Raw genomic sequence first — 12,714 nt, forward strand, 5'->3', positions numbered from 1 at the left:
CTCATTGTAAAATAAGATGGAAATAATCTAAATGAGGAGATGGGAGCATTTGACAGTAAGTAGTAGTGGAAACGAGCTTTTGTGATCATTTAAAAATGCCAGTCATTTTTACTAGAAGATCAAAAATTAAGAATGCTGTTGGGTTAGCTTAGACAAGGCTTGTGGTAATAATGGCAGAAAGTATATTATAATAAAGAAACTCTAAAATCTTGATGTCATGTTCAGTGATTTAATTCATATTACAGGTGACCTTAGATCACACACTTGTATTCACTGTTTCAAAAAGTCAAAGGCTGTAATTCATCTATTCTCTGAGTTAAAAAATTATTTTCTTCTTTTACTTTGCTTTTTTATAGCCAAATGGTGCCAAATGCATTCCAATACGAGACCGCGGCTTCCTAGTGCAGGTAAGATCCAAGCAAGCCATCCATTGCAGAAATATTTGAGCTTTTAATGGGTTTTCAAATTATCTATGAACTTGACTTAATTATTTCTCTTTATTATTTTTTTTCAGACAATTGAGTTTGCTGAACAGCGGATCCCTGTATTGAATGAATACTGTGTGGTTTGTGATGAGCCACATGTGTTTCAAAATGGCCCTATGCTTAGGGTAAGTTCTCATTGATAGAATTTCAGTGTTGATATAGGATATAAAAGGGTTAAGATATAAAAATAAAGAAGTATATAACTTGATTTACAGTGCATACTGTCTAATGAGCAAATTATTTAATACACACAGTGGTGTAATTTTGGCAAATGAATCACTATTTGTGAAGGAATCTGTGGAAGACAAGTTGTTTCATATTAGGAAAATATTTCCTAGCGTATTTCTTATATGTGCATATCTATCATCTCTCTTTCCTTTCATCTATTTATATCTGTATTAATATCAATAGATGTACATGTAGGTGGATAGAAAGATAAATGTAGCTATAGATGTATATATGTAAACTTATGAACAGGGTTTCTTCAAAACCACACAATTTAAGATGCTTACCAGGAGAGAAAAGAGAAGTCGGAAGAGTTACACAATAGCACACAGAGAATCTGAATTTTAATGATTTCCAAAAAATGCCAGCTCACTGACACTTTTGGGGCATTACTGAGGGAGTATAGAAATAAGAATCAATGTGTATATGTTCCCACAAAAAATAAATCTTTCCATTTATTTAGATATGTAGTTTGGGAGGAATGATCCGATTTCAAGTTTTTCTATAATTTTAAAATTGAGATAAAATTCATATAACATGTGATTCACTCTTTTAATGTATACAATTCAGTAGTTTTTAGTTTATTCACAGTGTTGTGGAACCATTACCACTGTCTAATTCCAGAACATTTGCATTACCCAGAAATGAAATCCATAACTGTTACTGGTCATTTCCAGTCTTTTCCTCCCCTCATTCTCTGGCAACCATTAATCTATTTTTTGTTTCTATGAATTTGCCTATTCTGGACATTTCATATAAATGGAATCATACATTATGTGGCCTTTTGCTTTTGGCTTCTCACTTAATATAATGTTTTCAAGGTTCATCCAGGTAGCATGTATCAGTCTGTGTTTCTTTCTTTCTTTTTTTGCGGGGGGAGGTGTAATAATATTACATTACATGGATATATGACACACATTTTCCATTCATCATTTAATGGAATTGCTGGTACATATGCTAACTTTAAGTGTTTGAGAAACTACCGAACTCTTTTTGACAGTGGCTGTACCACTTTATTTTCCCACAAGCAGTGTATGATGGTTCTAGTTTCTCCACTTCTTCAACACTTGTGATACTTCTTTTTATATAGCATCTGAGTGTGTGTGAAGTGGTATGTCATTGTGGCTCAGATTTGCACTTCCCAAATGATTAGTGATTTTGAGCATTTTATCGTGTGCTTATTGGCCACTTGTGCATCTACTTTGGATAAATGTCTGTTTATATTCGTTGCCTGTTTTTAACTGGATTATTTCTCTTTTGTTGTTTAGTTGTTAGAGTTCTTTATATATGTGTGTGTGTGTGTATATATATTCTGAATACTAAATTTTATTAGATGTGTGATTTGCAGATATTCTCCTAGTTTGTGGTTTTTCTTTTTAACCTCTTGGTAGCATCCCGTGACACACAAAAGTTTTAAATTTTAATGGAGCCCATATTTATCAGTTGATCTGTTGCCTAATCCAAGGTCACAAAGATTCACACCTATATTTTCTTTTATGTTTTATAATTTCTGTCTTACAATTAAGTCATTGATCCTTTTTGAGTTAATTTTTGTGTATGGTGTAAGGTTGGGTTCTAAATTAATTCTTCTGTATGTAGCTATTCAGTTGCCTCAGCACTGTTAGTTGAAAAGAGCTTTCTCCATTGGATGATCGTGGCCCCCTTGTTGAAAATCATTTGACTGTAGATGTATTGGTTTATTTGGACTCTTAATTTTATTCCACTGACCTGTATGTGTATCCTTCCATCCGTGCTACACTGTCTTGATTACTGCAGCTCTGCAGTAAGTTTGGGAAGCAAGAAGTGTGTGTCCTCCAACTTCATTTTCCTTTTATAAGATAGTTTTCACTGTTTGGGCTCCCTTGCATTTCTGTATGAATCTTAAAGTCCGCTTGTTCATTTCTGCCAAAAAAAAAAAAAAAAGAAAGAAAGAAAAAGAAAGAAAAGAAAGAAAGAAAAGGCAGGGAATTTTATAGGTTTGCGTTGGGTCCATAGGCCAGTTTGGGAAATTTTAACCCTGTCAGTCCATGAACACAAGAAGTTTTTCCATTTATTTGGATCTTTAAAAGTTTCTTTCTACACTATGTTGTAGTTTTCATTAATCAGGTCTTACACATACTTTGATAAATTTATTTTTTAGTTAGTTTATTCTTGTCACTCTAATCAACATTGTACTAGAGAACATAGCCAGGGCAATTAGGTAAGAAAAAATATTAGAGGGTATTCAGATAAGAAAGGAAAAACTAAAATGATCCTCATTTGCGGATGATGTGAGTGCTGTATGCTAGACCCTGTATGGATAGATATTTTGCATATTGCTTCCTTATTTGATTTTCACAAAACTCTTGTGGTTTATGTGTTTTTTCGCTCATTTGCTCATGCAAATAGGATTAAGATCGAAAAAGATCAAGCAATTTGTTCAGCATCACCCAGCCAATATGGGTAGAAGCTGGACTTTGAGCCTATTTCTGCCTGTCTTCAAAACTGCATCATAAATGCTTATTGAAGGCTTTCTCAGTATAAGGCACCAAGCTAGATTCTTTTGTACTTTTTAAGAGAAATTTGTCCTGTACTTGGGAATATATATTTGAAAAGACAAATTATAAAGCCTATAAAGAGAAAATTTTGTCAGAACTTGTTTGCATTTCAGGATGTATTCTTTAAAAAACATGTAATAACCATTTGTGATCATGATCATGTGTCAAAGTCTAAGACATATTTAATTTTACTTGTTTATGGGAAACATATATATAAAAAATTTATCTCACTGCTCGTACACTATTCTTTGTCAGTCAGCTTTTTTTTTCTCAAAGAGATACATACAATGTTACTCTGAAACCCAAATTAACTAAATCGGTGTTTATTTATTAAATATTGGGGCCAGTTATTTTGATGTGATACATGGAAGCGTGTAGTTACAATGAGAATAAGGAGAATCCTTTGGTCATTTCAGTTTATCCCATCAGAAGGTCCATCTTTATTTTGTTAGTGTTCATCTGTGGATCTTGATCTGTTGCATGATCAGTGGCAATGTGATCTTCACTCCAGAAGGTTATAATAATGTTATTGATGGCACGTGCTTTTTGAGTGCCTTTTATGTGATCATGTATTCAAAGTGTTTTACATGGATTATTATTTGATTTAGTCATCTCATGATAACCCTGTGAGATGGGTATTATTATTACCCCTGTTTTACAGATGAGGAGAACAGTAATTTATTTACTATCAACGTGGCTAGTAAGTGATAGAAATGAGACTCAAACCCTGGCAGAATGCACCAAGGCCACAGTTCTTTATCAGGATGCTACTCTTGACTCATGTACTTTAACTGACTACTTTCACATCCTGGATATTTTCTGCACGTGTTGTGGTCCTTGTGGTTCAGTTACTGGCAGTTCATTTCTATAGTAAGTGATAGAAGTATCCTGATTGCTATCAGTATTCTCTGTGCCTTGCTTCAATTTTTGTTTTACTTTAACTGTTTTATTCTGCACCAGAATTTCTTTCTAGAAGTGGAAGTTCTTTTGTAAATAACGATGTTTTCTAAGTAAGTATAGCTAGTTTTCTGCTGGTTTTATGTTGTTGCCATTCAGACTGATATCTAAGAAATCAGAAAACCTACTGGTTTCTTAAATAGAAAGATAAGTGACAGCTGAAATTAAATGAGGAAATGGAAGTCTAAGGAAGAGAAGTAAACAAAGAACTGCCTCTTGATTGTCTTAACTGGATATTTAACCTAAATCCGGCATACTCATTTTTTTCTGTATCTCTCTTATATTTACATTGTAATATGTTTTACTGTAATTTTAATAAAAATGTATAAAATTAGTGCACATAAAATTTCTTATGGAGTATTAATCACTAAACTGACTCATTGACCATTTATTCAGCACAGATGACACATTACAAACTGTAATAACTCCTAGAGATGTAAAGAAGAGACATTATATCCCAGTGAGTGATTAAATAAGTCAGATAAAACTCAGGGTTCCAGAGAATTCTATATCTAATATTCATTATGTTTGTTAGATCTCTTTCATTCAAAATTCAAAGTGTGTCTTACGTTTTTTCTCTTTTGTCTAAGCATGATTATTTATTGAATGACATAAGTTGCCCTTTACTGCTATTTCCCAGAAGTCTTAACATTTTGGTCACTACTTGTACTCTTCTGTCACTTTACTCAGAGGTCTGGGTAAGCGTGCCATACTTTCTGAAACATGGGTACCTACCATGCTTACTGATTTAGAAATACCGCAATGATTCACTTATCTCTTTGTTCACAAAGGTTATAAATGTCACTCCCAGGCATGAGGCCTGACATGTAAAACTTTGCAAATGCATAAAACTCACATTAACATCACAAGGATTGTTTTAGAGTGTCCTGGATTTCCCATGTGGCAGTGCAGTTCGGATTATGATCAGAAAACCAAACCCAAACCCAATAGGTGGTTCTCTACATTTTGGAATCAACTAGAGTATTAAGACAGCCAACTGTTGATGCTTTAAAATGTTGATTTTTGTCTTCATCCAGTGTTTTTGGAAGACACAAAAATAAGGGTTTATTGCCAGACTCACCACTGTTTTCTAAGCCTCTTCCTTCCTAGTGCCCTTGTCTTTATGTTATACTCACACTGAATACCATGATCAATGCAATTGTTTGTCTTCTTTTTTGAACCCTGCAGAAGGGCTGCTGAACTGGGTTGGAGAAAACCATGCATATGGTTGTAGGGATTAGGATCTCTATAGTTAGAAATTTATCATTGGTACTTGGCAGTCATTCTGTATGTCCCTGGCTAGTAGACTTTCCCATTTCCCAGATCAACATATGACATGAAAATTATGGACCTCGTTTTCTTCTCCTGTCATGTGAAAATATTCCAGATTGCTTGCTGTGAATAGATTGATCAGGCTTGAGATCCTGGTATCATTCTTTGAGTATAATGCCCAATCCTACTGAGGCAAAATCAGCTGAGACACCTGAGCTGTGGGCCTTAGACAAATGTTTGTAACTAAGTTCTTATTTTCAGAATGAAATTAGCAGCATCCAGTTATAATTTGGTCATAAGCTTAAGGCATAAGCTTAAGGCATTCCCATGATAATTGTTGAAACACTGAGCATGTAGGTAAACCTGTTGGGTCCGTTATCAAAGGAATGAGACTGAGACAAAGTTACGCAAAGCCTTATTCTATGCCAAGCATTAGAAGTTAGACTGACCGGCCAGGGAAACAAGGCTGAGACAAAGGGAAAGTTATGTAAAGCTTTATTCTATGACAAGCATTAGAAGTCAGACTGACTGGCCAGGGCCGCCTCCGAAGAGAGCGACGCCCCTTGGTCTTACAGGCTAGTTTTTATAGGGCACAATCACAGGCATCTACATATATGGCTTTGGCTGATTGGATGTCTCCTACCTGTGTGTTTTAGTAACGGTTACCTGGAACCGATACTAATAACTGTTGAGGCGTTTATTAAACAACAAAATGGCCTTGTTTTAGGTGTGTGTTTTATTTTTTTTTATTTTTATTTTTTTTAAGATTTTATTTATTTATTTGACACACAGAGAGAGATCACAAGTAGGCAGAGAGGCAGGCAGAGAGAGAGGAGGAAGCAGGCTCCCTGCGGAGCAGAGAGCCCGATGCGGGGCTCGATCCCAGGACTCTGAGATCATGACCTGAGCCGAAGGCAGAGGCTTTAACCCACTGAGCCACCCAGGCGCCCCTAGGTGTGTGTTTTAGTAACAGTTACCTGGAACTGTTATCAATAACTGTTGAGGCATTTATTAAACAACAAAATGTCTACCTAGGCAACATGGAGTCATTATGGCTAAGTAGGCCCAGGCAGGCCCTAGGGGGTTAACATGTTTTAACATGGAATCGACCCCAACAAACCTTGATATGTCCCATTTTACTTCTTAAGAATAAAACAGGTAGGTCTTCCTGTATTTAAGTCTGACTTGAATGTTTGAAGAATGGATGGAAAAGCACACCTTGTTCCCTCCTCAACTCTTCCTCCCATCCCCCCACCTCATGCCACAGAAGTAAGATTTCCATTTTTGAAATATAGGCTAAATGATAATTATACCAAACACTTTAGTTCAGAAATACGATTTTTTCCAAACCAAGTAGAAATAAATTGGTTTTAAGGCTCAAACAACAACTTAAGTTGTATGAGATAATAGGAAACACTGTGTTGAAGCTTAAATGGGCATGAGCCTATCTTAACTACAAATCTGCCTTGATCTCCACGGGATTCCTGTCTTTCTTTCGCCATGGTGAACTTGCTCCCCCCACCTACCCCCCACCCTGAATGTGTCTCTCTTCCAAACCATGAAAATAACCTGAAGCATTGACTATAAAATCAGAAATACAAAGAGCTAAATAAAGGCCTGTAGGTTTTGAGTTTCTAGTAGCTATTCTTAATTATTCTTACATGTTTTCAACCCTAGTTTTTTAACTAGGAATTTTATTTACACTGCTCATTTCTTTTTTACCAAGAACAATTTTAACACTAAATTAAGGGTTTTGATAAGCTATGGATATGAAAATAAAAATACTATTTCATAATAAGCTTCAATGAAAATTTTATTGAACACTTACTTTTGTGTATGCATTGGTTTAAAATGAGAAGCATCTGTGGTTATCAAGTTACCTAGTATTTATTGTTAATATTTAAACAGCTCTGTGTACCTCAGGAAGATTTTCTAAGCCTCTTATCTTTTCTTACTTCTTGGTCTTATCAACCTGGTGCACTAGATGTGATTTTTTTATTCCTGTTTTACAGATAGGAAAACTCAACCTGTGCACATGTGCCCCCATTGGAACAGTCACCACTTTTTGTCTGTTCTGTATATTGGGCTAACATGAAAAATGTTGTTTGAGTGGAAAAAGCATGGCAGAAGAGGTTTGAAAACCTCTCATCTACACCGTGCTATATACAAATACATAGATACTCTTGAGTTTTATCATTTCTATTTTTAGTAGGAAGTAATTTGAATTTATTGAAGACACAAACTTTCTAAAACGCAGTTAGGTTCTAAAATATTCTTTAGACTTAACCATTTTTGAAATACATTTTCATTGCTCACATTTTAAATTGTTCTGATTCAACTAAAATTTAAAATGTATTTGTCTTGGCTTTAAAACTTCTAAAATAAATCTTAGGGACATATAAAGTCATCTGTGTGTTTAAATGGTGCATAATGAATGTTACATCGCAAAAAAAGAATTATGTATGTGGAATGGCAAGAGGGACTTGTCATGTTTTTACAGTTCAAATTATAGGAACTAATTGCTTGAGGACAATAAAATAACATTAAGAATTGTTAATATTTTAGGAATTGAAACACTGATTGATTGTAAACTCAGAAATGAATTCATAAATGATGTACACATTTGGTTATATTGGGCATATACACTTTGTATTAAATTATGTGCAGTAAGACACATCGTTACACTTACCCAGTAATATTTTTACCCAGTAAAATTTTTTAAATTTTAAATTTTTAAAAATTTTTTACCCAGTAAGAATTTTTAATATTTTCCCCAAAAATGGGGGTGTGTGTTTATGTATGTATTTATTTATTTATTAAGTAAGTAATCTCCACACTCAATGTGGGGCTTGAACTCACAACCTCAAGATCAAGAGTTGCATGCTCCACCAACTGAGCCAGCCAGGTGCCCCACCTATGTTCCATTTTTAATTGATGCTAGAGCTTTCTGTGTAAATGGTACAGTCAGAGCAGAATATGTTGGGGGTGGGGGAATAGCTGAGAGTCAGCTAACCCACAATGTAATTACTTATGTTTCATTAGGGAAGAATGATTTGGTTCCTCTCTCTCGTTTTTTTTAAAGATTTTATTTCTTTATTTGACAGAGATCACAAGTAGGCGGAGAGACAGGCAGAGAGAGAGAGGGGGAAGCAGGCTCCCTGCTGAGCAGAGAGCCCAATGTGGGGCTTGATCCCAGGACCCCTGGGATCATGACCTGGAGCTGAAGACAGAGGCTTTAACCCACTGAGCCACCCAGGGTGCTCCCTTGGTTCCTCTTTTTTGAATAAAATGTCCTTTCTGTGAGCAATGAGACATCTAATCTTGATTACTTAATATGATTTGAGAACTCTGTTTTAGTGTGCTATCTTATGTTGACATTTTGAACTTCTCAAATAAAATGTGGATAAACATGGGAGCAGGGAGGGTCAAAAGTTTACAAAAACTAGTTAGTAAATGTTTATCTGAAAATTTAACTGATTTATAGCTCTGATACTGTCTTGAACTTTCTAGTAAAAATGAGCAATAGAGGGACACCTGTGTGACTCAGTGGGTTAAGCGTCTACCTTTGGCTCAGACCCTGATCTCCGGGGATTGAGCCCCACATTGGCTTGAGTATTGGGCTCCTTTCTCAGTGGGGAGTCTGCTTCTTCCTCTCCCTCTGCTCCTCCCCACACCTCTTACATTCTCTCTATTTCTGGCTCTTTCAAATAAATAAATATTTTTTTAAATGAGCAATTGATTGTTATTTTAAAAATTCACTAGTATTTACTTAGTTTGGTGTTAATACAGCATAAATTAATCACCATATTACCTCTATATTTGCTATTTTAAAAAAGGGAAGATAAAATTGTAAGAATGTAATGTGTACTTCTAATTTTTTAGTGCAGTAGCAAAAATTGCCCTTTCTCCCCTCAAAGTTTTATAGGGCATCTGACTTCCTTCTTCAAACAGTTGCAGGAACCATATATTCCTAAAAGTCAGCCTTATACATTTCAACCAAAAAGATGCAAGAAAGAAGAGAAGTGTTCATAAAGTAATCAAGCCATAGCTTTATCATTAGGAATGTAGGTTTTAATTTAAAGTAAAGGGTCAGGGGCACCCAGAGGGCTCAGATGGTTAAGCGTCTCCCTTCAGCTCAGGTCATGGTCTCTAGGTCCCGGGACCCTCTTCTGGCTCCTGCCTCAGCGGGGAGTCGTCCTTCCCCTCTCCCTCTGCCTCTCTCCCTGCTCATGCTCTCTCTCTCTCTCTGTATCTCTCTGTGTCAAATGAATAAATAAGATCCTAAAAAAAAAAAAAAAAAAAAAAAAGCAATGGGTCAGTTGGCAAGTTCATGTGATCAGAGATTTGAATATTATCAGGTCTGGGAGGGAGAAGAAATGGAAATACAGAAGAAAGCTTTGAAATGTTGCTCATTTGTTACCCAAGATTTAAAAAAAAAAAAAATAGGTCAGGGCGAAATTGGTACAGATTATTTGAAACAAAATCAGGCTGGCACATGAATACCTAGGATTGGTGACAAAGTGTGCGGTAGAGATATGTAAAAATAACTACACTATTTTTCTTCCGTCTTAGACATTTTTCCTACATTAAAATCTTAATATTTCATCCATCCAGTCTAGTGGAGTGTGAGATATTTTATTTCACTTTCACTTCCATTGTTTGAAGCAACCACTTAGTACTGAAAAAGATGGTTTCTATTCTTTTAAAACATTTCCTGGAATCTGTTAATACCACGTACATAGGTACCTACATACATACGTATTTGGATGATCTCAAAGTAAGTGTAATTGATTGCCAAAGTTCAGTTGAAAAAAATGAAACCAACTATTACTTGTATACACTAAATAAGCTTTTTCCTATTATTCCTTTGGGATTGAAGGATTTTATTTAAAAAAATGTATGGTTATTAGACAAGAGTAGTATTAAAAAAAAATACCTTCTGTTTCTGTGTCCCCGTTTACTTCCTCAGTGAACATTGTTGGGTGGCTGGTACATGAATAAATTCCTAGGGTCCTTCATGATTTCTATGGTTTATCTTCTCCCCAGATTCTTTTTCTATATACAGGTCCACTATACACCAGTATAATGTTTGGCACTATGGTAAATGGACAATAAATGATTGTTATTATTATTTCAGACCATATTGTGCTCCCAGAAAGTAAACAGAAGGAACAGCCAATGTCCTTGGGGAAAACTGAGGTTGAAACATACATGCATATAGATAAACCCACACAAAAAAATAGAAGATTAAAAACAGGTTAAACACTTAAGGAAAAATAAGTCGCAGAAATTGAACAGTCTGCTCTAAGTAGAGCCATCTATATATAGCACTGTCTGTATAGCTTGAGTCTGGATGAAGAGTTTTCTCCAGTTAATTTCCTCTATAGATAGTTTTACCTGATGTTTCTGAAATGGAATCAAACTGCCCTTTTAAGGTGGATAAAAGAAAGGTATCAATTGATTTTTTTCCTAAAATTCTCTTTGGGGAACGTCACCAGAAGTGTTTGTGATTGGTCATGCTTATGTCTACAAAGCCACCATATGGGCCCATTCCAAACATAAAAGATGGACCGAAAGGGACTGTACTTCCCACTGGTTAAGCGCTCGACCAAGTCGTTCTCAGAAATGAGTGAGCAGAGGAGCAGTGGCACTAACCAAAAGCCTTTTGTCTGTTAGGCAGTGGCACCATGGATTGTATCGTGTTAGGCTTCATCAGCTACCTAATGAAATGTAAGTCTGGAGATAAGATAAATCAAACAGACGACACTATATTAGATTTGAAAGATGAGAAGTCTTCCAAAGCAATTGCAGAGTGTATATTTCAGTGCTGTTGACTTCAGGAGGTTATTGAAGTCAAAAGTCTTTGCAACAAAACCAATCTTTCAAGAGCTGAGTAGCGAGTAAGCAGAGTCATGCTTATTTCTTCCAAAGAAAATTACCTAGGAAAAAGTGGAATTCTTCTTCGTATATTTGTTTTACACAGCTGTTAGGTTTAACTTTGTTTTTTTAGTGTATCACCAGCTTAGGTGTCTGCTTTTTTCTTTTCTTTTTTTTAATACATCTCAGGTACAAAAGTGAATGAAGTAGGAGAGATGATTTTTCCATCTGTTGCTAAAAGATTCTAAGTGCAAGTGCCTACAACTATTTGAAATGGATTTCTTATATTTGTTACTCCATATCACTAGATGATTATTTACCAATTGTTACCCAAATTTAGGAATTTAACTTTTGTTAATTAAGGTCCTGTGATTCCTTTCCTTTTAATATTCTGAAACTTTGCATTTTTTTTTTTTTTTAATTTTTTTTTTTTATTTTTTCAGCATAACAGTATTCATTATTTTTGCACCACACCCAGTGCTCCATGCAATCTGTGCCCTCCACAATACCCACCACCTGGTGCCCCAACCTCCCACCCCCCACCCCTTCAAAATTCCCAGATCGTTTTTCAGAGTCCATAGTCTCTCATGGTTCACCTCCCCTTCCAATTTCCCTCAACTCCCCTCTCCATCTCCCCTTGTCCTCCATGCTATTTGTTATGCTCCACAAATAAGTGAAACCATATGATAATTGACTCTCTCTGCTTGACTTATTTCACTCAGCATAATCTCTTCCAGTCCCGTCCATGTTGCTACAAAACTTGGGTATTCATCCTTTCTTTCTTTCTTTCTTTTTTTTTTTTTTTTTTTTTTTTTTTTTTTTTACAGCTTTATAAACATATATTTTTATCCCCAGGGGTACAGGTATGCGAATCGCCAGGTTTACACACTTCACAACCATAGCACATACCCTCCCCAATATCCATAACCCCACGCCCTCTCCCAACCCCCTCCCCCCATCAACCCTCAGTTTGTTTTGTGAGATTAAGAGTCACTTATGGTTTGTCTCCCTCCCTGAAACTTTGCATTTTTTAAAGATACTTAATGGAATGTCATAAAATTACCTTAAGAGTTGGGAAACGGAAAAAAAAAAAACAGTATTGTAACTCATTGCCCTTTCTTTTGTAGCCCACTGTGTGTGAGCGAGAGCTGTGTGTGTTTGCTTTTCAAACCCTGGGAGTAATGAACGAAGCTGCTGATGAAATAGCTACTGGAGCTCAGGTAGGAACACACAGTGCTAATTAGTCCTGATTTTGATCTGAAAACTTTATTCTGATCCACTAGTTACCTTCAGTCTGCTCTTCTTTCTTCTTTTGGATACATTTTTGATAGTTTGACGGTAGATTAAAAAGCAGGCTGGCA

The 12,714-nt window shown here is 35.7% G+C and overlaps 1 protein-coding gene across 3 annotated transcripts in view; it reads left to right on the top strand.

Annotated features, from left to right (window-relative positions):
• Positions 1 to 12,714, top strand: part of PARP8 (poly(ADP-ribose) polymerase family member 8) — a 177,799-nt gene that overhangs the window by 130,420 nt on the left and 34,665 nt on the right. For all 3 annotated transcript variants that reach the window (XM_047729841.1, XM_047729839.1, XM_047729840.1), the window contains 3 exons: positions 357 to 407; positions 515 to 610; positions 12,481 to 12,573. In XM_047729841.1, coding sequence (XP_047585797.1) covers positions 357 to 407; positions 515 to 610; positions 12,481 to 12,573 — 240 coding nt within the window. The remainder of the gene's footprint in view (positions 1 to 356; positions 408 to 514; positions 611 to 12,480; positions 12,574 to 12,714) is intronic.

The sequence above is a fragment of the Lutra lutra genome, chromosome 5 (genome assembly GCF_902655055.1).
Source record: "Lutra lutra chromosome 5, mLutLut1.2, whole genome shotgun sequence".
Classification (NCBI taxonomy): Eukaryota; Metazoa; Chordata; class Mammalia; order Carnivora; family Mustelidae; genus Lutra; species Lutra lutra.